The 25,898-nt window shown below is 36.3% G+C and overlaps 2 protein-coding genes and 2 long non-coding RNA genes across 4 annotated transcripts; 1 reads left to right on the forward strand and 3 right to left on the reverse strand.

The window, feature by feature from the left end:
- The first annotated feature begins 4,850 nt into the window (after window positions 1–4,850).
- Window positions 4,851–16,729, forward strand: LOC137735465 (NADPH HC-toxin reductase 1). Its single transcript, XM_068474892.2, has 5 exons — window positions 4,851–5,051; window positions 5,143–5,312; window positions 13,030–13,242; window positions 13,478–13,848; window positions 14,069–16,729. The coding sequence occupies exons 1-5, from the start codon at window positions 4,940–4,942 to the stop codon at window positions 14,226–14,228; spliced, it is 1,026 nt and encodes a 341-aa protein (XP_068330993.2). The 5' UTR covers window positions 4,851–4,939; the 3' UTR covers window positions 14,229–16,729.
- On the reverse strand, window positions 9,069–10,597 carry LOC148695861 (uncharacterized). The gene is made up of 2 exons (XR_015963999.1): window positions 10,125–10,597; window positions 9,069–9,940 (listed from the first exon to the last, which is right to left on the reverse strand). It is a non-coding gene; the product is annotated as an uncharacterized LOC148695861 (long non-coding RNA).
- On the reverse strand, window positions 14,284–16,517 carry LOC137735464 (putative WRKY transcription factor 46). The gene is made up of 3 exons (XM_068474891.2): window positions 16,192–16,517; window positions 15,948–16,076; window positions 14,284–15,164 (listed from the first exon to the last, which is right to left on the reverse strand). Exons 1-3 carry the CDS (start codon window positions 16,515–16,517, stop codon window positions 14,549–14,551), a joined length of 1,071 nt encoding a protein of 356 aa, XP_068330992.2. The 3' UTR covers window positions 14,284–14,548.
- Window positions 16,730–22,358: 5,629 nt separating the features above from the next.
- Window positions 22,359–23,481, reverse strand: LOC148695862 (uncharacterized). Its single transcript, XR_015963860.1, has 2 exons — window positions 23,391–23,481; window positions 22,359–22,569 (listed from the first exon to the last, which is right to left on the reverse strand). It is a non-coding gene; the product is annotated as an uncharacterized LOC148695862 (long non-coding RNA).
- Window positions 23,482–25,898: the final 2,417 nt, after the last annotated feature.

Here is a 25,898-nt window from a genome sequence, read left to right on the forward strand (position 1 = left end):
GGAGGTAATAAGCACAAAACTTAAATAATTTTAAACCCCTATATGACCATCAGACAATTCACACCACTAGAACAAGGAATCCCGAGATTGATATGCCCTATAAACAAGACGCGACATACCAAGCACCGAAAACCCCACTAAATCCATCGGAAGACAGCAAGGCTACAAAATTGCCGAAGACACAAACCACTTGCCGAAGCAACACAGACCAATCATATAAAAATAAAAAAATTTAAAAATAAACTAAAACAACAAAGAACAAGGTTATGTGTCCAAAATGGAGATGCGGTTGCAAAATTGGCAGGAGGCATGAGTAGCAGTCTAGCAGAGGCAGAGGCACATGCAGAAATGTCAAGAGGTGTGGGATGCCAGTTGTAGCCGGGACAAACTCAAAGGGGCTGGTGGGGTGGAAGGGGATCCAACCAGAGCCACCAAAGTCCTCGGAACGCCACCACAACCTAAGAACCTGCATAAAACATGTTAGCACCAAGAGTCGGTAGAAGTTTCCTCCAACCGGTGTGGGTCGCAATTATGGTAAGAAATAGCGGCAACAACATGGATGATAGAGAGGCCAAGCCAAGACCACACACGTCGCTGCACCGCCATCCCCATCACCACCCAGAACCCAGAAAGGACAGAACAATAGTTCCAAGGGCAGAGCCCCGGGAAAGTCCAAACAACCGAGAGAAAATTTTGATGGCAAATTTGCACACCAATCATTGTAGGCACCCAGGAAGCCGCCGCTGGGAACACTCCATGTGCAACCCCACCCAGGAAACAGAAGGTACACGAATATGAAAAAACGAAACCTTTGGTAAGCCACACCAAATAGGCAAAAGATCCAAAAAAAAACCAGAAAAAGCAAGCCAAACAAGGAGGATCCGACACACAAAACAACCTAAAGACCAATCCAAACTCGTAGATCTAAGCCCCAAATAAGGGAGGAAGCCCTGTATGGCAACAAAATCTGGGAAATAGGCCAGTGGCCGCAACTAGTTGCCCACAAAAGAGTTTTTTTTTGGGGGGGGGGGGGGGGGTGAGAAGGTGTTGGGGCAACACAAAGGAACAAAGAAAAAACAGAAAACGACCGGGGGGTGAAAGGGAGCGGAGAGAAAGAGAAAGTGTGCGGGTCACGGATGAGAAGACCGTGGGAGGCTAGGAGGAGGGGGATGCTAAAAGAAGGTGGGAGGGACTGCAGTAGGCCCAAGCCTAAGCAAGGGACCGGCGGCGGAATATTTGCAAAGTTAGGTTTTGTGGTTTGAGGGAGAGATTGGAAAGGAAGATCCAACCACCCTTGATATTGAGTGTGATGGAAAACACTCTCTCTTGAAATTATGAAATTAAAATCCAATGGTGTTGTTTCAAACAAAGTATACTCTTGCACATAAACAGACTGTATTGAAGAAAGCGAATTGATTGTATAGTTTAAAACTATTGTTTCCTATCTATTTTGTTCTTTTTTGAAATTTAAAACTCTATTTTGTTATGAAATCTACTTGTACTTAAAATTAAAGTCGTAAATGTATTGCAAGTGGCAGATTGCTATAGTGAATAGGACGTTAACCTTCAACTTAATGGGTTTCAGGTTTACACTATTTTATTAGTATAGATTAGAATAGTTTTATTGCTTATAATAAAAAATATTATAAATATTGTAATAAATATTATAAATATAATTTTTCGTCACTCTCTTTTATTTCTTTGAAAAGTGATAAAATATTTATAAAAGTACTTTTACAATTGGTTGTTAAACTCACCTATAATAAACAATGTTGAATTTAGAACCTAGACAAATAATACCATGTACAATTTACACTCCTTGAATTAATCATGTACAATGTTTACAATAAGCATTGTTCTAAAAATCCCCACCTAAGCGCTAGGCGGTTTGCCGCCATCCCAATTAATGCCTGGGCTTTTGAAAATTTAGAACATGACGCCTATACCTGCTAAGGCGCACGCCTAGACCGACTAGGCACCCGCCTAACCCGCCCAGACCTACCTAGACATCTGCCTAGGTTGCGACTCACTTAGATAAAAAATATGTAACATCCCACATCGCCCAGGGTAGTGGATCCTGTTACCTAGCACGAGGCTTTTTGTAAACTCATTGGCTTCGGAGTTCATCAGAACTCCGAAGTTAAGCGAGTTCGGACGAGAGCAATCCCATGATGGGTGACCTACTGGGAAGTTCTCGTGTGAGTTCCCATAAACAAAACCGTGAGGGTGTGGTAGGGGCCCAAAATGGACAATATCATGCTACGGTGGAGTCGAACCTGGGATGTGGTGGGGGCCCGGGCCGAGATGTGTCAAAATAGATAACTTTCATTTTACATTATTTTTTTTAATAAATTACAAGAGACTTGTTGAATACTTAAATGAACACACATTATATTCATGTTCCCTATATTTTCATTATGTTTCAATACTCCATAATATATATGTCATTCTATTTTGTAATTTATGATGTAATTATATATATATATATTTAAGTATAAACAAACATTTATTTACACAAAATATAACAGATTTACTTAAATCCGTCTAGGCGTTAGGCCTCAGCCAGCCGCCCGACTAGTGCCTAGCATCTTTTAGAACCTTGACAATAAGATTTGAGAAAATTAACCATATGTTGTAGAAATCCTAAATTGTTTACAATTTATAGTACATTTTTTTTTTTAAACAAACGATATTTTACACTAGGGGAAATGGGTGGGCTTAGCCTCATAATGGACTAGCAATAATATGGTTTCAATTCGTCTTTGGCGAGAATCGAACCTAAGACCTCTCACTTACAAGTCAAGAGAAATATCACTAGACCGTAGTTTAAGTGACAATTTATATTACATTCTGTTAATTATGGAGAGGATTCTCTGGATTAATTAATTCTATTATAACAAGCAATAATATCACAACTTTGTGTGAACTCGTTACAAACATATCATCCTCGCATCAGTATGAATCAACTTTGAACCAATTGTTTATACATAGCAGGATACACAGCTGGGAATAAAAACCGAAAATTCCACTTTTGTTTCTTCGATCACTTCATCTGAGAGTTGCTTCCATTTTTCCCCAAAGTCCTCACCTTTGCCGGCAAGCAAAAGCCCTTCGAGTCCCCAATCATGGGCTACGACGTCGCAATAAAATCACAAATATTCTTCTACAAAAAAATTGGTTATACATAGCAAATGTTCATAAATTTGAAGAAAAAGTGCTTTGAACCCCTAAAGTTCTTGGAAGATGTTTCAGTACTAAATTGCTCATTCATTCATTCCTTTTCTCATCAGTTCTTCACTAGGAGTGAGGATCCTTGCCGGATTCTCTTTGTGAGGATCCCGGAAATCCTCAAATCACATCCGTTCATTGTATATTGTGCGGTCATAAATCATTGTAAATTTTTTTATTTAAAAAGTCGTCTCTGATATTTTGGGAGCCCTGTGCAAATTTAATAAAAAGGCCCTCATTTAAAAATAAAAAATAAAAATTGGACAATATATTCTTACATTAAAGCTCAACATTCAATATTTAAACTTAATTGAAATTAGCATTTTACTCTTACTAATTGAATAATCTCGAACATAAAGTCATGATTTAGAGTTCATCTATTAAAAAAAAAAATTGGAGCACAACTGATAGAGAGATATGGAAACACGTTTGTATTTATGGAAAAAAAGTAATACGCAAGTTAGTTTTTTATTGCTTAATAGAAAAGTGGAAGAAGTAATACACAAATTTTTTTATTGCTAGATAAAAGTAGAAAATTTATATAATAAGTATAAGCTCCCCTTAATCAATTGTAATATAGATAAAATTATATGATTGATGATGTTCTTTTCAGTTAAAACTTTTTTTTTATTAGAAATTTATACTGATATGTAATATATAGGATTATAAAACCTAAAAAATTCAAGGCCATGTGCCATTGCACCTTTTGCACACCCCCAACGCACCTTCTACCCTGAACACAAATCATATGTAAGATATGTGACTTACTTTCAATGGAAAAATTAATCGGGATATAGTGAGATGCCAAATTAATGATTTAAAAAAATTGACGTGACAAATCACTTTAAATTTTTTAATTCATATGACAAATTCAAAGAATTACTCATTTTCTTTCAGCCAAGAAATTATTGTACCCAAATAATGAACATGCCAAATAAATTATTTTCCTATGATCAGTCGATTGTGGCAGTTCAAAACTCTTATTTAGTCAAATTTGATCAAGACTGCAATGTTATTTCTTAAAACCAGCTAGCATTAGTCCACTTGGATCAAAAAATTTACAAATCAATGAGACTAGAAGTCAGAAAAAGAAGGTAATGACACACATAGAGATAGTATCTTACACATTACTCAGTGAGACCAGACTCTAAATTCTGCGCAACATAAAACATGTTATCCCTCTTGTATTCAATGCATGATTTCCACTTGGTACATCAACTTCTTGATGGCATGACTTCGTTCTGTGTGCGGATACTCAATCCGACAACACACTCTAGAGCGTTTGGACCAGCCTCTTTGTGACTCTGCTTCCGCATAGATCAGCCGCAATCAGAAATTTTCGCTTGCTAGATGCATTGTGGCTTCATTGTGATTAGTTTATGTAAAACTGATACAAAAGGCGCTCAATTTCTCACCTAATCCTCTACTGCGTTCTTACGCGAGATTTAAAATATCGCTCTATTTTCTTAAGACAATATTCATCAGTTCAGTTCACTGATTGGCCTAAAGTCTTATTCCAAAAATCGTGCATCCAGCAGGACTCTTTTGGCATTATATTATGAGTGCCAGATTCACCAATTTAAAAGCCAATCTTTTACAATAAAGCTCATTTTAAATTTATAGGTACCTCAAAAGAGACAAAACAAAGTAAATTTTGTAAAGTTCAAATTTAATTAAATCCTCGGATTGCCTAAGTTGCTCTGATTTGCAAATGGAGTGCTGCAGGGTTTGTGTTACAGGAGCCTCGAGCTACCTTGGTTCTTCACTTGTCAAAAGGCTCTTGGAGAAAGGATACACAGTCCATGCAACACTGAGAAATCTTGGTTCTCTTCCTCTCTCTCATGCTCTCTAATTTTCATAGATTAATTAAACACGAAATTAGTTAATTAATATGGTGAATATGTATTTGTGTAGGTGATCCATTTAAAGTGGGACTTGTCCAAAGTCTTCCTAATGCAGACAACAGACTGAAATTGTTTGAAGCAGATATATATAGTCCTTATGACTTTGAACAAGCAATTCAAGGCTGCAACTATATTTTTCACTTGGCCACCCCTTTGCAGAATGAGCCCAAGGATTATCAGGTTTTGTTCTAAAACTTCCTCAACCTCTTATCTCTTGTCCCCCACCCCACCGACCCGACGGTTACATAAAAGATAACTCAGAGCTATTCCGATCCTAATTCATTTCTTAGTCATCTTATCTGTTCACTGAAAAATAAAGAAATCTAGAAAATCTGGAAAGGGTGTGAAACGATCTCAATTTTTCTTCTTCTGGGTGACACTTCCAAATATTTTCATCAAAGGTGGCTCTCATATTAGTCATCAATATTTGGTTAATTATATTGATAATTAGTTAGGATAGGAGGATTGATCAAACAACCCACTTCAAGCATGACTTTAGTTGATTATAATTCACTAAGGGCATGACTTTAGTTGACAAATAAGATGAGAGAATTTGAATCAATCAAATCCCTTGATGGTAGGAATTAGCAAAGTCAGTCAGTTTTCACGTAAAATTAGCCTAGCCTATTTAAAGCCTTGCATACCATCTGTGAAAAGATACTCGAGTGGCAATAGACTACAAGGTCACTTAAAAGAAGAGAGTGTTGAGGCTTAATGTTGTCGTAAATGATGGATAGCAGAATGGAGACTGTCATTGCAGTCAAGGAAGATCAATGGAAGCTGGATTGCAGTGGAGTTTCAGTTTTGTTCTTTGTACATCTTTGTAACTAAACAATTGTCATTGACGGCTGAGATTAGAACTAGCTTATAGGCTAGGATTATGCCATCTGTCATAACATACGTTGTTCTAAGTTGAACCCGTGCAATGCATGTAAGCTTTGCTTATAGGTTAGGATTATGGCATCTGTCATAACGGCTAAGGTTGCTTGGGACACCTTCAAGCAGAAATATAGAGGTGATTCTCAAGTTTGAACTATGAAATTATATGGTAATAGAAGAGATTTTGAATATGCTCGAATGAGAAATGATGAAATGATATCTGCTTATTTGACTAGATTGTTTGATTTTGTTAACCAAATGAAGATGTATGGTGAGGAGTTGTAAAACATGAGAATAATTGAGAAACTGTTAATTAGTCTTACTCCTACCTATGATAATATTGTCTCTGTGATTGAGGGGACTAAGAAGCTAGATGAGATTTTCTACTGAGGTTGTAGCCACTCTAAAAAGATTTGAGCATAAATTCTAGATATTGTTCACAAGGTAATAGTTCTAAGGGAAAGAAATTGTGGAGGAATAAGAAGAAGAATGAGGTTTTAAGACTGGTAACATACCAAGTGCATTTGTGAAGCATGGTGGAAATAAGGAAAATCCTAAGGAGGTGTGCAAATAATGTGATAAATTAGACTATGGCACTTGTTGGTTCAAAAGCAAGCTTAAGTATAATAGATATGACAAATTTGGTCATATAGCCAAGGACTGCAACAACAAGGTGAATCAACTTATTCATCATGCTAAACATGAAGAAGAAGAAGAAGAAGCCTCTATGTTCTATGTTTGCAATTCTTTGCGAAGAACAAAGATAGTGTTTGGTACATTAATAATGGATGTAGAAATCATATAACATCACAGGAATCCTTGTTGATTAATGTTGACAAATCTATGACATTCAAGGTGAAAATGGAAAATGGTGATCTTGTGCAAGCTACAGGAAAAGCTACCTTGGTGATTTAAAACAAGAATGAGACTAGATATATCAAGGAAGTGTGGTTAGTACCCGGTCTAGATGAGAACTTGTTGAGTGTTAGGTAGATGGTATAAAGTGGTTATTTATTGTTATTTGGTGATGATATAGTTGGTATTTTTTTAAGACAAAAAATTGGAGTACTTGGTGGCAACAGTTCAACTCATTGGTAGTAGATGTTTTCCATTGCTCATGAAAAATGTTAATCATATTGTAAGAAAGGCTAAAATTCAAGATGATGTCTGGAATTGGCGCAAAAGGCTTGGACATTTAAAGTTCACAAGTTTGAAATTGTTGAAGCAAAAGGAGATGGTCTAGGGACTTCTTGAATTGACAAAAGAAAATGGAGTATGCTCAGGGTGTGCTATTGGAAAGCAACATAAAGAAGCTTTATGTAGAGAATCAACTTGGAGGCAGAATATCCTCTAGAATTGGAACACTCTGATGTTTGTTACCAAATGCAGGTTACTATAATTCCAGCGGCACTCTACCGCCCAGCGCCTAGGCGTTACCTAGGTCGATTTTTAGAACACTGCATTGAATCAAGTGGAATGGTAGAAATCCAAGATCTTGCTCAATTAGAAGGAGAGTCAATTATCCTCAAGTATTTTAGGACTCTTAAACTAAATTGGGATAATCTAGCTCAGGTGGTTCAACACATGTGAAAATGAGAAGTTTGAGTAAAGTTTATGTAAGATGCAATCTATGCATAGTAGAACCTGAAAGATTTGAAAAAGTAGTCAAGGATGAAGCCTGGTCCAAAGCTATGGATGTTGAATTGGAAATGATTGGGAAAAACTAGAATTAGAAACTTGTTAACAGACTGACTGAGAAATTTGTGATTGATGCCAAAGTGGCTTTCAAGACTAAATTGAATCTTGATGGAAAAATCCAGAAACACAAGGCTAAGATTGGTGGCCAAAGGTTATTCACAAAAGCCAGGAGTTGACTTCAATGAAAACTTTGCGCCAGTTGCAAGGCTTGATACAATAAGGACTCTAATTACTCTTGCTGCACAGAGAAACTGAAAGTTAAATCAGTTTGATGTGAAACTAGCATTTCTGAATGCAGTGTTACAAGAAGAGGTATATATGGATCAACCTAAGGGCTATGTGAAACCAGGAGCAGAAGACAAGGTCTACAAACTCATGGATTGAAACAAGCACCAAGGGCTTGGTATGATGAGATAAAATCATTGTACACATTGAAATTTCAGTGAAACAAATGTTGACCAATGTATTAAAATTACAACCTTTATTCATTTCACCTACTTCACACACTCATTTCACCTACAACTTCCACTTACTTCACCAACCTCACACACTTACTTCACCTACATCACACACTCATTTCACTTACAACACACACTCATTTCACCTACAACTTCCACTTACTTCACCAACGTCACACACTTACTTCACCAACATCACACACTTATCTCACCTACAACATCCACTCACTTCACCAAAAAAAATGGATGGTGGTGATTCATTCTCTTGGCCTATAAATAGCCTTCTCCATCAAAGGAAAAAAAAAAGGAGGAATTTACATCACACCAAAACCTTGAAGCTTTGAAACTCTAAAGCTCTCAAGCAAATCCCGAAGGATCAAGAAAGCACTCTTTGTTCTTCGTCAAATCCTCCTTCAAGATCAAGCCCCAACGGCCCTTGAAGAACTTCCACCAACTCAAGATCAAGCCCCGACGGCCCTTGAAGAAAGTGTTCATCGTTCATCATCCGTTCATCCTAAGATCAAGCCCCAATGGCCTTTTGGATCAACAATCTTAACAAATCCACACATCCAATCAGTTTTCAAGATTAAGACAAAAGCCCTTGAAGATCCGCTCATCCATCAACCTTCAAGATCAAGCCCAAAAGCCCCCTTGAAGACCCGTTCATTAACCTTCAAAGATCAAGCCCTAAAGGCCCCTTGAAGAAACTTCAAACCGTTTATCCAAGATCAAGCCTCGACGGCCCTTGGATCAATCGCACATTCACAAATCAACACCTTATAGAGATCGTATCAGAGGATCAAATTACAAAGAGATTGTAACCCAAAAATCATTAATTAATATAAACATATTATTTTGTACACATATTCTTGTTTCAGGAAAATTCGTGTTTACAATCATATCTAGTAAGTTGTGGTTTTCATAGATATTCTAGTGAGGCTAAACTCTTAATCAAACTCATAAATGATGGATCACTAATTGTGTCCATATATGTGGATGATATTTATACACTGAAAAATTGTGCAGAATTGATTAGATAAATCAAGGAGAATGTGATGGACAAATGTGAGATGACTAATCTTGGCTTACTTTATCATTTTTTGGGATGGGAATAATTCAAACTGAGGATAACATCTTCATTAACTAAAGGAAATATGCTCTTGCACTCTTGGATAAGTTTGGTTTAAAGGATTGCAAACTTGTCAGCATACCACTTGCAGTGAATGAGAAGTCGAAAAGAAAATGTGGTAGTGAACTTGCAGATGAGGCTCTCTGTAGATAGATGAGGCTCAAGTTTGTATTGAAAGATTTTGGTGAATTACAAAATGACGCTACAACTTTATGCTGTGATAATACCTCTGCCATAGTCATGACAAAGAATTCAGTGTTTCATTAGAGATCAAAACACATAAATAAAAGATATCACTTCATCAAAGATCCATCGCAGAACAATATCATCAATCTGGTGTAGGGGTGGGCACGGGCCGGGCCAGGCCTAAAATTGAAGGAACCGGACTGGACCTGTTTGTAAATAAAACAGGATGGGTGGGGTGGGTTTTGGATTTTTCAAAATAAGATTTGGACCTAACCCGGCCTTTTTGAAACGGGTCGGTTCCCACGGGTCCACACGGGTTCAAATCTTCGCTCACGCCTTTACTCATCCTTGCCACTCCGCCACTGCCACAACTCTTCCGGCACTCCATCCACAGCAAAAATGATCAAATTACGACCACCACGCTCCTTGCGATTATCTTAATCAGTTTTTCATAACTGCTTCACAAGGGATTAACCAATATAATTCAGAGACTAAAAGTGGAAGGTTCAAATTTCATAATTGCTTCACAAGAGATCATATAATTCTGTGAGGCCCACATCATATATACTGAACCTCAATCCTCCATCCATCAGACTGCAACTATGATCTATATATGAAACCAGATGGTAAAAAGTAACTTACTGATCGACGATGGAAACCAGATTGTCTGGTGGGACTGATCGACAGTGGAATGGGACCGGTGAACTTGTTTCTTGCAAGTACATGACGTAGAGGTGGTGGAGCCCGAGTGGTGACATTGGGATTTTGCCGGAGATTTTGTTTCCAGCAATGACGGCGACTTTGAGGTAGTGGAGGTCGAATATGGAAGTTGTTGTCATTTAGGAAAAGGGATTTGAGGCTGAAGACGCTGACGTTGAGGGATTTGAGGTTGAAGACGCCAACGTTGAGGGATTTGAGGTTGAAGATGCCGATGTTAAAGGGATTGAGGGTTCATGGGATTTGACGGATTTGGGGAAAATAACGACATTGGGGAAAACGCCGGAGAAGTTGTTGTCATTTAGGAAGAGAGATATGAGGTTAATGAGGCCGGGCTCGGAGCTAAGCATGGAAACGGTTCAGGCCGGGCCCCTGTTTCTCTAGATTTTAGAACCTGCCCCGCCCCGCTAATTTCATAGAACCGCCCCGCTCCGCCCATTTGGTGTTTATAATTTTTGGACCGGCCCCGACCCACGAATCCAGGACCCGTTTGCCCACCCCTAATCTGGTGTATTATAAATCAGAATAGTTAGTAGATATTTTCACAAAAAGCATTGCCTAAGGATCGATTATGCTACTTGAGAAATTTGCTTGATGTTAAAGCTCTAGCAACCTTAGAAGGTAGTGTTGAGGCTTAAGGGTTGTTGCAGAAAATAGATAGTAGAATGGAGACTATCATTGCAGTCAAGGAAGACCAATGGAAGCCGGGTTGCAATGAAGAGTTTTAGTTTTGTTCATTGTTCATCTTTGCAACTAAACATTTGTAATAGACGACTGAGATTAGAACTAGCTTATAGGTTAAGATTGTGCCATATGTCATAACATATTGTATTTTAAATTGAACCCATGTAATGCATGCGAGGTTCCTTACATGAGCTAAGCGTGTATATATATATATATAATGGTAATTTTGCCATATTTCCGTCAACACATGCTTGTGTGAAGGAATAAGGGTGTAATCGAATTCAAGAAACCAAATAGCATCGTCATCTCTGGCTTGCTTACACAAGCTAAGCGTGTGTATGTGTAACAGTAACTTTGACCTATTTCCTTCAACACATGCTTGTGTGAAGGAATGAGGTTGTAATCAAATCCAAGAAATCAAAGAGCAACACACTCTCCATCACTCACCTTACTTCGTCTTCTTCTCTTCCAAAATTTTCAGAATCCAATTTTTCAAAACCTATGGAAACTATAGAATTCAACAAAGAGTTAAATGAGCTTTTGGTTTTGCAGTGCTGCTAAAAAACTTAAGTTGAACGATCAAGGTTGGAGGTTAGTTTGAGATTTCATACATTTTGCATTGAATTAAGTAGTGCTTGTGGGTAGGCCTTCCTTTCTATCAAAGTTTATTGTAGTTGACGGTACCACTATGTTTTCTTACTATTACAAGGGGACGGATTGATACTTATAAAATGCAGTCACCTAACTTTAACTAGATTTAAAAGACCTTTTATCCAAAATGATCATTGAGATTAGTATAACTCCTCATGTTGGTCCCTAGGATTTGAAATTGATACAAGTGTTCTCAGAGTTTGTCCATATCAATCATTTCAAGCATTCCGTGAAAAATCTCTATTAAATAAGGATCAAAATGATAAAAATACACTCAATTTAATAAACAATGAACCAAATGATATGACAAAATTGAGGGTATTTTTTATTTTATTTTATCCTTATTTAACGGAAATTTTTCACGAAATGACCAAAATAATTGATGGTGGTCACACTCAGGGACTGGTTCTATTCATTTTAAATCTTAGGTACCAAAGTGAAGAGTTATGACAATTTCAAGGACAATTTTGGCTAAAAAGACAATTTTAAATTACCTTAAACTGGTCTTTTTTTTTGTGGGGTGGGGGAGGGTGGTAGTGTCACATCCTTTTTGGGTAAGGTTAACTACATTTCTAGAGTACAGTCAAGTTTATTAACGATATAGACAACCATATTGACACAGTAAGGGAGACAGGGCCGTGTTAGACATTTTGGAGGTTCTATGCGAATTTAATAAAAAGGTCATTTTTATTTAGAAAGAAATGTTGACACTATATTATAAAGAATTCAACAATCAACATTCAAACTTAATTGAAATTAGCATTTTTTCTTAATAATTGAATAATATCAAATTGCCATGAAATTATGACTGAAGGTTAATCAATGAAAAAAAGAAGCACAACTGAAAGAAAGATATAGAAATACGCTTGTGTTTGTGGAAGTAAATAATACACAAGTTGGTTTTTTATAACTATAAAAAAGTGGAAGAAAGTAATACACAAGTTTTTAATACCAGAGAAAAGTGGAAAATTAATTTATTTATAGGCTCCACTTAATCAATTGTAATGTAGATAATCACATGATGATGATTTTTCTTCTTAGTCAAAAACTTTTTTATAAAAAAAATTTATACTCATAATATAGGGAGGAGGACAAATTTTAGGAGCCCTCAGAAACTCAAGACCCAATGCCACTACACCTTTTGCGCACCCCCAACGCTGTCTTTGAAGACAGAATTATTGACAAATACAACTTAAGATAAGTATAAGAAAAAAAAAAATTGAGTTTCATTAATTGATTTTGGGATTAGAAGTAGAACTAGGTCAACTGTACAGATCTATTGTCACGTTTAATTTACTGTAAGTTTTAACAATGAATTGATGAAACTTCTTAAGCAATTCGATGCAGGATATTCCTTCTGTAGTTATCACTTACCATAGAAGAAAGAGAGTTAAAAAAATGTACACTTACATTTAGCATATTTGATATATGTATTCGATATACTATGTTTACTATGTTAACTTAGACAGTTCCTTATGTTTACTGTTGAACATAGTTCAAGGACATATCTGAAGCTGCAGTTTCTGGGCTTAACAGCATAGTGAAGTCTTCCATCAAATCAGGCACCATAAAGCGATTCATTTACACAGCCTCCGTGGTAGCTGCATCACCAGTCAAAGATTCTGGAAACGGCTTCAAACAATTCATGGATGAGTCCTGTTGGACTCCCCTTAATCTTTCAATTCCTTTTGCCACACAACCAATGATGGTAAGCATCAAATTTATGACAACCAATAAAATTGTGAAATCCCTTAAGAAAGTAGTGCTATTGTCAAGTAGCGGGTAAGAAGAAATCACCACCATTGATGGATCAGATTTCTACATGCATGACTGATGCTAGCATGTTGCGTTCTAATTAAGAATGCCATCATCAATCATTTGTTAGCACTTTAATTATTTTCGGGGAAAAAAACCACGAATAAGTGGGTAACATGTATTTGTAGGAGTATACACACTCAAAGATCCTTTCAGAGAAAGAAGCGCTGAAGGTCATTAGCGATGAGCTTGAAGTAGTTAGCATTGTCTGTGGCCTTGTGGGAGGGGATACATTTCTCCCTACTATGCCTAACAGCATGGAAGTGCTCATTTCTCAGATCACAAAAAATGAGAGGAGGTACAAAACCCTGAGATTTTTGGAGGAATTGTTGGGTAAACTTCCATTTGTTCACATTGAAGATGTCTGTAAGGCACACATATTATGCATGGAGCAGCCTTCCATCAGTGGCAGATTTCTATGTGCCGGTGCGTATTTGTCATCAGCAGAAATAGCATCTCACTGGGAGAAAAATTATCCAGATATCAGAATTGCTAAAGAGTAAGTTACTACACAAGTTAGTATGAAAACTCTAGGGAGTTGCTACATTGGCATTCTAAAAAAGTAATATTGCACTTCTCAAAGCGCAATTTCTCATGTATGTTTTTGGAAGAAAAAAGTGTTTGATGACCATTTTAGTGTGCTAGTAATAGCTTCTGTATTCTATACTGGTTCCAAACATTATGCATCCAGAAGTTCATTGAGTGCTGTTTTGTTTTAGGTTTGTTGAAGATATAGAGAGAGAAATTTATTGGGGTTCTTCAAAGCTGAAGAAAATTGGATTCAAGTACAAATTTGGTGCCAAGGAGATATTGGATGGAACTCTAAAGTGGGCACAAAAGATGGGTGAGTATGCTTCCAGCCAAGACCAAAGCATCTGATCACTGATCAGTCAATTGTGGTAGTTGTTAAGATTTTGATCTTATTAACTCAAAATTTGATCAAGACTGCATTTTATTTCTTAAAATCAGCACTAACCTCTGGGACCAAAGAATTTACAATTCAATGAGGCTAAAAGTGGAAAGAAGAAAAACAAAGGTAAAGACACACAGAAATGCTATCTAACACACTACTTCTAATAACTGCCTATACAGAGGAACCTCTCTTCCCAAGCCTCATTTATCTCTCTGCATTTTTTTTTTTTTTTTTTTTTTTTTTGTTGGGGGCGGGGGTTTTCTTTCCAAGGTGGAGAAGGAAAAGGTTAACATTTTAAGCCAAAATAATCTGGGCGAAATTCCAAATCATCAATTGAGAAATCAAAATCCCCAATTGGTGAGTTGGTGACTGAAGTTGGAGCTGAGATTATCTCCGTGAGACCAGATTCTGAAGTCTGCACATCATGCACTAGTCCGAAACTGCTCACATGGCACGGTGACACTGTCAAGTAGTCCGACTCAAATGTTGCTGCTGGAGATCCAAATACTGGAGCATAGTTATCCATCAAATTGTTCTCCATCATAGTTGCGCAAAAAATATGGTCCCCAATATCTTCGGATTCAATCGGAGTGGAAGGGAAGGAGAATGATGGAAATATATCATTCTCTCTAGTGTCCAAATGGTCTGTTTTAACCCTAAGCCCTGCTCTTCCGAAACTGAATGACATCTCCGGTGAAAATTGATTCGGTTTCTCGACTTCTAGGGTTTTATTTTGGTTGCCTTTGAACTCTTCTTTAACCCTAGCTGACTGAGAGACTTGGCTACAAGTATGGAACCCCCTGTAGGTTAGCACAATGGTTGTTGGGTCTGCATCTGATTTCTGTACTTGCTTGGTCGCTAAGCAACCCTGTGTGCCACGATGTGTGCATCTGTAGTAGCCTCTGCAACGCAAGAAAACAAAAACCCTCTTTAGAAATTAATTTCTTGTCTCACTAAATTTACATGTATTGTAGACCACCATTGAAAGTGAAATATTAGATGGCATTTTCTTGAGTAAATATCAACGGTCCCAAATTGAGCCAAAGCACAAACAGCTGTTTTGTGGTCCATACATGGTTTTGGTGTATACACGGTAGTTTTAGGCCGCCCATAGAACAGGTTTCGGACTTGGATCAGTGACCAGGGCAAGAAATGTTTAATGTTAAAAGGTGCTGCACTGCTATATGCTTAAGAATTGTCAAACCTATAGGCCAAACAAAAAACAAAAAACAGTACTTGTATACAGACGCACTTGCAAAAAAATTGGTGTCACATAAACCAAGCTGTCAGCAACCAGAAGCTTTTAATATCCAGTTACAGTCACATTTGGATAAGTTCTAATTTCTAAGAACTTTTCTCCTTCATGCAATTGTAGAAAAAGAGATCATCATCTTTCTGTAATTTGTGGATATAATTTTTATAGCAAAAAAGAAGAAAAAGAAAAGGTGTTTGTGTTTTTCATTAATTTTCATGTGCTGCATATGTTTTAGGAGCAGCCCGATTAATGAGTCACTGAATAATTGATTAAATCAGACTCGTATGATAAAAAGCAAAAGGTAATTTCCCACTATGAGCAAATAGAGATTTGACTCGTGTGATGCAATATGACCACGCTTCTGCACTTAACTTGGATTCCGTCGTTATAAATTAGATTAAATTAGACTTCAAAAAGTAAAAGTTCTCACCTTGGATGATTAGTTCCAAGGATATCCTTTTGGCCATATTTTCTCCAACTATAGCCATCATCAAGACTCCCATCTAACTCTGCTCCAGGGGAAACCTTCACTTCCTTAGTCCACCTGGGCATTGTTTTCCTGCAACACAAAAAAAAATCCCAACAATTTGATCAATATCCAATTTCAACAACTAAATTTAACTAATAAAAAACTACCCATTTAAAAAAAATTAAACACCAAATAAAAAAATGACCTCTTCTTGAAGAAATTTTTGTCCTTGCAATCTTGGTCAGAGATCCCACTCAGTGGGCTATTATTGCCAAACGAAGTTGGTGGTTCCAACATACTTTCATGAGCTGGGATGTGCTTGGATTCTCCATCAGAGCCATCCCCACTGCCTGTGAGCAGTGAGAGTGCCTTGTCATATGAAAAAAGTATCTTTGAAATCAGAAAGTCTTTTTTTTCTTGTGGGGAAGAATGGTGGAGGTGGCTCAGCAGCTGCTCCGCCAGCTCCTTCCCTTGAGTTAGCTCATTGGTTAGACTCTTCTGCTCCCACTCCATGCTCTTCCTCTTCTCCATTTACAAAAAAAGTGAACTCAAAAAGAAACTAAAAATAATGCTTCAAGCACTATAGTTGTGATAATTATGGAAATTATGGATAAATTTGAGCTAGAAACACCAAAGCTCCCAAATGAAGATTGATAGGTAGTTTGCTTAAGTAGTGAGAGAGAGAGAGAGAGAGAGTTGTGATGTTATGGAGAGAAGGGAAACGTTGTGTGCTTGAATTTGTTAGTGAAAGTGGGAAGAAGAGGGGGTGGATATAAGGGGATGAGAAAAGATGATGGGAAAAGATAAGGAAAAGAGACAGATTTGACTGAAGAAACCTTAACTAATTTGATTTTCTTTTGGCCCTAAGAAAAAGAATAGATTTAAAGAGAAGGCAAAATAGTAGAGAATTAAAGAGAAATGTGTACGAATAGTAGAGATTTAAAGAGAAATGTGTACGAAAAGTCTTGGCGACCAATTCAACCCCGAAAATTATTAGACTCACAAACTCTCTCTCTCTCTCTCTCTCTCTAAAAGAAAACTGTAGTAATGACGGCGAGAAGCAACGCGGAAGAAGGTTTGAAGTTTCTAGGTCTTATCCCTGTAGGGTTCAACAAGTCCCTTTTAAAATATTATTGTTCAACTATTTGAGTATTGTTATTAACATTTTAAAATATCTGACGCTGTTTTGTTATAAAGCATAAAGAAGCAAATTCACTTCAAGAATACATAATAACTTTTTAAAAGTGTTAATGGCAATGAGGAATCACTTTTTTATATATAAAAACATATGTTCACTTTGGTTCTTATTTTTTATATAAGGCTCCAACTATAATGCTTTGGTTTCGTTGATTGATTTGAATAATTACTTATGGCGTCTTTTATCAAAAGAATTTTGTTTATACACATATTTTTCGAGATGCTAACCATGTTGCTAATAAACTAACTTTGTCAATTGAATTTTATTTGCGCTAAAATAACTTTATCATAAAAATAGGAAATAAATAATAAAAAACTGAAAATGACGTACTGTAGTACGCAATGTGAAAAGCTTTTGCTTACGTTGACGTTGATAGACAAAGCCCTGCGAGGCACGAACTTGTAAATACAAATATGAAACGCCCACTTTTTTATTTATTTATTTTTTTTTTCGTATTGGAATATAAAATACTCACTTGAATATTTGCTTGAAACTTTGTTTTTTCTATTACCCCTGGCCTGCATGTTAAATAAATACTATAACACATATAATATGTTTTCATTTTCAACTCTTCAACTGGCTAGTTCCATGCTGGTTATTGTGACATGGATAATACTTGCATCCGCTATGTAGGATGCACATATTCTCTTTTCACGAATATCGTATTTTGATTGAATAAAATCAACGATTAGAATCGTTTAATTTATTAATCTTTATTCGAATTCGAGATCGCTTAATTATTCAAACACATCAAATAAATAGACGATTTATCATGAATATGTTACTTGGTGCGTATATCATTGCTTTGTTCTCTACATTTGAACGACTAAATAGTTTCCGATATGAAATTATGAAGATTAAAAGATTGAATGTTTCCAATATGAAATTATGAAAATTATGAAAATGAATGGTTCCCGTTATGAAATTTATATAATCAAGATACGTTATTTTCAAAGAGAGACCCAAGAATTGATGTATGATCATATGACACTTATAATATGTAATCATCCATTAATTCTTGTTTTTAAAGTTATCTTGTTGTTTTCTGATTACTGGTTTTTTTTATTTACTTTGATTTAATGATGATGTGAAATTTCATACTTTTTAAAGGGTTTTACTATTCACACATTTATTTTTATTTTTCACATACTCTCAATTAATTTCTATTATTTGTTCTTCTTTCGTTTTTTTCGATCTAATGGTTTAAAACTAAAAAGAATGTGTCGAAAATAAAAGAGACATGGATAGGATTACCATTTTCAAATTAACTAATTTTATCACGACCTAGCAATCTAGCTCATGAGGAGAAACTGTCCATAGATATATATATATATATAGGAAATTGTTATTAGCACTTCAAAAATCTCATTCTACACTCCAAACTTTCTATATTAGAAAAGAAAAATACACTTATGAGGAGTGTAGAATGAAATTTTTGGAGTGCTAATAACACTTCCCTATATATATATATATATATATATATAAGCAAGAAATTTTCTTTTAAAGCCATCTAGAAGATTAATGAACATCACAATCGCAGCTTAGAGTATATAAGGAAAAACATAATTAATTCATCAAAAAATAGATAGATAACTAAAGTGAATAACCAACATATATCGAATTTTTTAAAGCACAAACAGTCAAGTTCAAGACTGTCAGTTTGTAACCCAATATATAGGACTTTCCTTTCCTGAGCTCAGAAATTTGAGCCTGACCAAATCACACGGGTTATTAAATTTTGATCCAACGGTTACAAACATAAGTTTTTTTAAAAGTTATAATAATTGCAACCATTGAATCAAAATCCAACAGTTCATGTGATTTGATCAGGAGGCTTAAATTTCTGAGCTCACAAGAGGAGAGGATCCAAATCCCAATATATGAACATCTACTACAGTTATTTTCCTATATATCATGATTTTCGACCTTTTAACTATTTTCTCTGCTACGTACCATGTAGAAAACCATCACATGCTAAAACCTTTTAGTCTTATCTCAAGGGATAGAAAGTTATTGGCTTTGCCTCCTACTTTCTTAACATTGCAAACAACATAGATGATGTCCTCTTGTTTACACTAAAGGGTGATAATTTTTACACACCTCGTTTTATTTTTATAAACCATATTTTGCCTCACGCACCATAAAAAATTGTTAAACAATTCCCTTTTTAGTCTCATTTAAGAACATATATTAACATATATATATTGATACGTGACTTGTCCCTTTGCTTATTTTTTATTCTGTTCTTTTCAACGTACTTGAAAAAACAAAATAGTCAAATAAACCTACAGGGCTTAAATTTAAACACATGACATATAACATATTCTTCACATGACTTATCCAGTTAAGCCACCATTTCATCCAAGAAACAAAGAAGCCCTCATTATTGAGCATGGTAATTTTTAACCGTAATAAAACAAGTAATTGAGTTCTCAACATGGTAGTTAAAAGAATAATAAAACTAATATGAGTTGGAAGTGCACTTGTCGAAACAAATTGGTTTAAAGAAAGAATTTTATTCTTTTTTATGAAAAGCATGTGATGATTGCTTCTACTGAATTCACATTTATCTTGCAATTTGGGAATCTTAAAGCTTAAGATACTAACATCAAAGCAGTGCTGTTAGTCCAAACTAAATATGCTCCTCGATCGCCTAGTTCTCAGGCTCTATTGCTATTAATCCAAACTGAAGATGTTGCCGGTTGCCAACACAATGCTATTAATCCAAACTAAAGATGTATTGACGAAAGGGTTATAATAATTAGTATTTTTCTCAAGGATGTGAGAAGGTTTTGCATGGAGCGAGCTTCTGCATAGATCATTTGAGTTTGTGTGTTGATTTGAGGAGACTTTTCACGTTGCACAACTATTTCTATTTATAAGGGTGGATTTCAACCAAGCTTACTGAGGTAGAGGTTTGACAGGGTTATACCTTTTCGGCACCCACTTGGATATTCTTGACATTATCTCTTCAATCCCCTCTTGAACTGAAACTCGATCTCTAGTTGGTCTCGGCTTCTTTGACTTGAACTAGGATTTTGAACCTAGCTAGTCTCTTTATGCATTTAGTTCATTCTTATTTGATTAGTCATGGGTTTTGATTCTTAGAATAATTCGAATCTTATCAAAATCCGATATGATCCTTAGCAATTTCAATTGAACCAGGACTCGACTGAGCCACATCCAAGTCTAATCGCGTAGTAATCTTACTTCCATTAGGTCTTGGTCGAATCATGTCTTTATGAGCTAAAAAAGCTAATTGGCCTGAGGAATCACCGTTGAGTCGAGAATCATGGTTTCTCAACTCGAGTTGCCTCTTCTCAGTCCAAATCTAATATCTCAAGCCCAAAAAGATATATATTGTATAAGAACATCACATCAATAGTGTGAATATCAAGACTAAGTCTCAAGAACTTGATTAAGATTGTGACAATCTTTGAATCTAGGGTCGAAAAACATGTTAGAACAAACAATGGCTATCAAACAAAACAAGCTTCTTTCAATCTACATTGCTTTCTCGGTATTTAATTGGACCAGATGCATACAAATTTGAACAACTTTTCCATGGCTTTCCGTTGCCGTCAATATCATAGAGACCACAAAACCGAGTTAATATAAATTTCCTAGAACCTGCCAAGTCATTGAGCAGAAATGGAAGAATAGTGAAATAAAACACGAATATTTCGGGTCCCTCCCTATGTTCCATTTTTCTTGTTCCGCAGTGGCCCCACTTTTTTTATCTTTTTGATCTAGATGAAAACCGTGTTGGTTGTTTCATTGCAGACGTGGACATAATTATATTAACTAAACTTGTTTTTCTTTGTAAATTCGAATTCAACTTATATACTTTGTATTAGATTTAAGTAAAATATTGTTTGTATAAAATAAAATAAAAAGTAATCCTCTTGTTGGTATTTTCGGTTGGGGATTCTTTATGAGATTGAAATTGAACCAAGTAGAAAAAGGCAAAATATTGTAATGACGTGGGATGTGAACCCGACACAGTCCGTTTGGACATGTTTCCTTCCACTCGGTTTCAAAGACTTGGTCAGAGCGTTCAAGGGGTTCGTCTTAACTCTTTCATTTATAGGAGATGGAGAATTTGAGGGTTTTTAAATCCTTTGATTCCATCTTTAATTATCTTTCTTTCCATGATGAAACATTGCTTTTCAAATATAAAAAACAAATGGATATCAAATTCTACCTAGGGGTTCTACCCAATTATCGCATTACTCATGTCAGATATACGTCATGACACGTAGATAAGCCAACTTAACTTTATTTTCTCAATATGATTTCTATTAATTTTGAGATTTCTGAATATTATCTATGACGCCTTACTTGATGATTGTAATGCTTAAATATCAATAAATCACTACTGCTTTTACTCGGAAAAAAACAAACAAACAAATGGATACATCATTTCCCAAATTGGAGATTAATTAAGAAACTAGATCCATCATTCATCCATACAGTCAACAAGGTTAACCAAATTTCCTGATTAAGCGGTTAAAAGATCGAGCAATAGATTAATTAAGGACAGTACTCGCATCCATATTACGAGTACAACTTCTAGTCTGCCTAAGTTTATCTGCAAAATAAAAACGTTGCAATAGTAATCGCATGTCATGACTCATCTAGAAACAAGTACACTTTATTTACCCAAATCTTGTTCGAAATGGCACTCGTATTTTTATGGGTTGACAAATACGCTCTTTTGAAGTTCTTAGTTTCGTTGTGCCATCCTTCTAAAATAAATACGGCAGGCGTACCTTGCTAGATATATAATGGAATACATTGACAAAGTCAAGTTGCCCCATGCCAAACAAAAAGTACTGATCTAATCTAACTATTCAAAGAGCAACACACTAATTGAATAAAATTTCCGCAAAGGAACAATTTGGAGAGAATAATGTTATTTAACAAGAGAATTATTACTGGCATTTTAAAAATTTAATTATACACTTCTTATATGAGTAATATTTTTTTAAAAATCCGTTAATGATAAACATCATACTTCTCTTATCTATGTCTTAATTATATTTACCTATATTATTTTCATTTGCATTTCATATGTGCCACAGACTAAAACTGACACACCCCGACCGAGATCGGAGCGTGCTGGCCGTCACTCAAAGGTGACGTAGCCATGTGCACGTGTGGAAGCTAGTAAGTAGTAATATAAAGGTACGAATAATTAAAAACTAGCATACAAGTACTAGAATAAGTGCTAGTTAGTGCGATACAAATTCAGAGCAGGTCTATAGCAGTCCAAATAAAACGACAACAGTAGTACGCCCGAAGGCGACCCTACAATGTGGAGTGTCTGTCAGAACGCCGGAAAGCTCTCAAGGGAAACCACCGCAACGGCTAAGCAACTAGAACCTGGAGGGGCGCAAAACAAAAGCGTGAGTGGGCAAAAACAAAGCTCTTTGAAAACCATTTCATAAAATACATTCTAACCCCTCACCGTAAAACCTGTATACTTCCCAGGAAATAAACATATGTACGTATGTATAGATATGCCCAACATGCTCAAGGGTATGCCAATCATGCTCAAGATATGCCATGTCAAAACCTCGTAATGAAATGTATGTGCTCAGGTATGAATCATATCAATAACATAACATCTGGCAGCCGGAGTCACCTAACGTGACCTGTACGGCTGCATATAGAGCTCAATCTCAAACTCAACAACTGAACCTGCCCACGAGTCGGAACCACTCTAGGTGGTCTGTACGACAGGCCTGGGTGTAATACATATATACGCTCTAGTGCTACGATCACGTGAAGGCTGTGCGAATAATCGCGGGTCACCTACGAGTCGGAACCACCTAATGTGGTCTGTACGACAGGCCTATGCACCTAACTTGGATCCAAGCTGAGCGTGTGGTGCGGGAGGTGAACATCACGTGAAGGACCGTGCCCTACTCTGGGCGGGAGCACTAACACCGGGGGTGCAGGTTATGAGCTCTCTAAGTCTCTCAAACTACTGCTGAAAGTAAATATGCTTACCACTTACCTGGCATTTACCTGTGCGTCCACAGCACCCAATATGCATATATATGTATGCCACTACTAATGCGTGCAATGATGCATAAACGATAACAATAACATGCATGGCATAAGGCAAATAACCCTTTTTAATTCAATTTCTGGGAATATAAATGTATATAGGTATATACGGAAAACAAAAGCCCACTCACTGGTATGTAGAAGGGTCGTAGCCCCCCTGTCTCGCGTGTGCACGCTCGTCCTCTGGGTACGTGTCACCTAGATGCGAAACAACTATAAAAACGTTAACTTTAAAGCACAACCTGTTTCTCGTAATAACTTCTCATACATTGCTCAAAATGGACAAATGAATATACCCACGTGCTCTACACAACCTCAGGATCACAACCATATTTTTAAAAAAAATTTTGGACCCCGCACGCGCCCCCACGCGCCAGCACAGGCACGGACCTACGCGCCCCCCACGCGCGGCCACGTGCCAGGCACACTGACGGTGTCAACAGACGCCGTCAGGAATATTCCGTTAAACTGACGGAATATTCCGTCAAATCTAACCGGATGCCGTCACTGCCGTTAGGAATATTCCGTTAAACCTAACGGAATATTCCCCTTTCTTCTCCGGCCTACCCTCGCCGGACTCCGGTCGCCGGAAACTGGGGAAAACTTTAAACTCACTAATCTCCTTCGTTTCTTAACCAATTTCTATGATTCTTGGACCAAAAGAACGCCCAAAACTAGTAGAATCACGCTATACAACTTTTAAAAGCTAAAAGCCGCGCGATCATACCTGTCTCAAAACTCAAAAACCGGCCAACTTCGAACCAGGCCTTCCCGACGTCCAAATTCGTCCAACGAGCTACTCCCGACACTCCTTGGGACTTCACCAACACATCTACAAGCTTCAAAAGTTCAAAAACTCAATGTATAAATTTTGCATGAACAGTACTCAAAACGGACATCGTCGAATCGACGTGAAAACGATGTGTTTCTCACCTGAAAATGCTACGGTTGTGTTCCCCTCGACCTCACGAGCTCAAATATGTCCTTGGTTTCCTCGATCTACCACCGTTTGAGGGGTATGTGAGTTGGTCCGTACGTTTTTAGGAAGAAGAAGAATAGAGGGCTCGGGAGAGAGAGAAGACAGAAGGAGAGAGAGAGAGAAGGATAGTGTCTGTGTGTGTGTGTGGGAGTGTGTGAGGTTCCAAACACATGCCTCGACACACCAAACAACCAAAACGTGACGAAAGTACACTAGGGGTAAAATTGTAATTTCATACGTACGTTTCGGCATTTCCGGGACGGGATGTCACAAAAACTCAAGGAAGTCACTACTACGAAACCATTTATTAGTGTTGCTATGAAAATTGATAATAAACATATATTATTGTTGGATATTAAGAAAAATCCGACAGAAAATGGATGCAGTGGCGGGTATAATAAGCGACAAAATTGCCAACGTCATGAAATGAATTTTCCGACAGAAAATACTCTAAAATCGACAGAACTTGTGTCAGATATAACCGATAGAGAATATATTAATAATGAATAATAAGAGCATTCTCTGTCGGATAAAACCGACAGCAAATACTCTAAAACTGACAGAACTTGTGTCGGATATAATCGATAGAGAATTTATTAATAATTAATAAATAAGAGCATTCTCTCTCGGATAAAACCGACAGAAAATATATTAATAATAAAAAATATAAAAAGGACAATTTAAATAAACATAAACAAAACTAATAATTGAATAAATAATACTAAAAATAAAACATATATTCATATATATATATATATATATATATGTATAAGTTCGTTAATTGTGTTTATAATCTTTTACTATTTATACAATTTGTAAAAAAAGAAAAAAATATACCTATATTTGACTTCCTTTTCATCTTCCTTAATCAAGCACCAATCCTTCGTCAGAGGAAAAATATACAATTTGAGATTCCATAGCTCCGAGTTCTCCATTGAGGCATTGCTCCTTGTTAATAACAAAAAAACATTGGTAATGCATATTTACAAAGAGAAAACCTACATAAAAGCTCTAAACAAAGACCAATTTTCAATTTATGCATAATATTTGATAAGGTATCTCAAGTCAAGATTCAAAGTACAAACTCGATTTAATAACATAATCAAAATTTAAAACACAAACTGAACATAATACAAATAATTTAAAACGTACTGGTTTCGGAATGTTGCTCCTCAATTGTTCATCCATGGTGATTGAAGCGAGAAGGAGAAGGGGAGAAGAGAAGGAGAACAAAATGAGGAAAGGAGAAAAGGGGGAAGGAAGGGGGAAGGGAGAAGGGACCAGCACAAGGAAGAGATGGAAGGGCTTTATTTTGGAAAATTTTCATTATTGTCAGTTAAAATTGACAGAAACATTTTTTTTTTTTTAATACAAACGGACAGAAACATTTTCATTACTGTTGGTTATAACCGACATAAAAAAAATGGCGGCAAAATTCCTTCCCAAAATTTTAAATTCCCACCAAAATTTTGTTACGATTTAAAAAAAATAAAATAATAATTGTTTGGTTTAATAAATAAATAATATATATTTAAATAGAACACGTTTTTAAAAATTAAATAAATAATTGTTTGGTTTAATAGATAATAACCCATGTAAAATATGTGATAAAGAAGCAAAAAGATAATTGTACAATGAAAATGTCATGACACAAACTAAA

This window comes from Pyrus communis, chromosome 7 (assembly GCF_041283825.1).
Source record: "Pyrus communis isolate YQ-2024b chromosome 7, ASM4128382v1, whole genome shotgun sequence".
In the NCBI taxonomy this organism is placed as follows: domain Eukaryota; kingdom Viridiplantae; phylum Streptophyta; class Magnoliopsida; order Rosales; family Rosaceae; genus Pyrus; species Pyrus communis.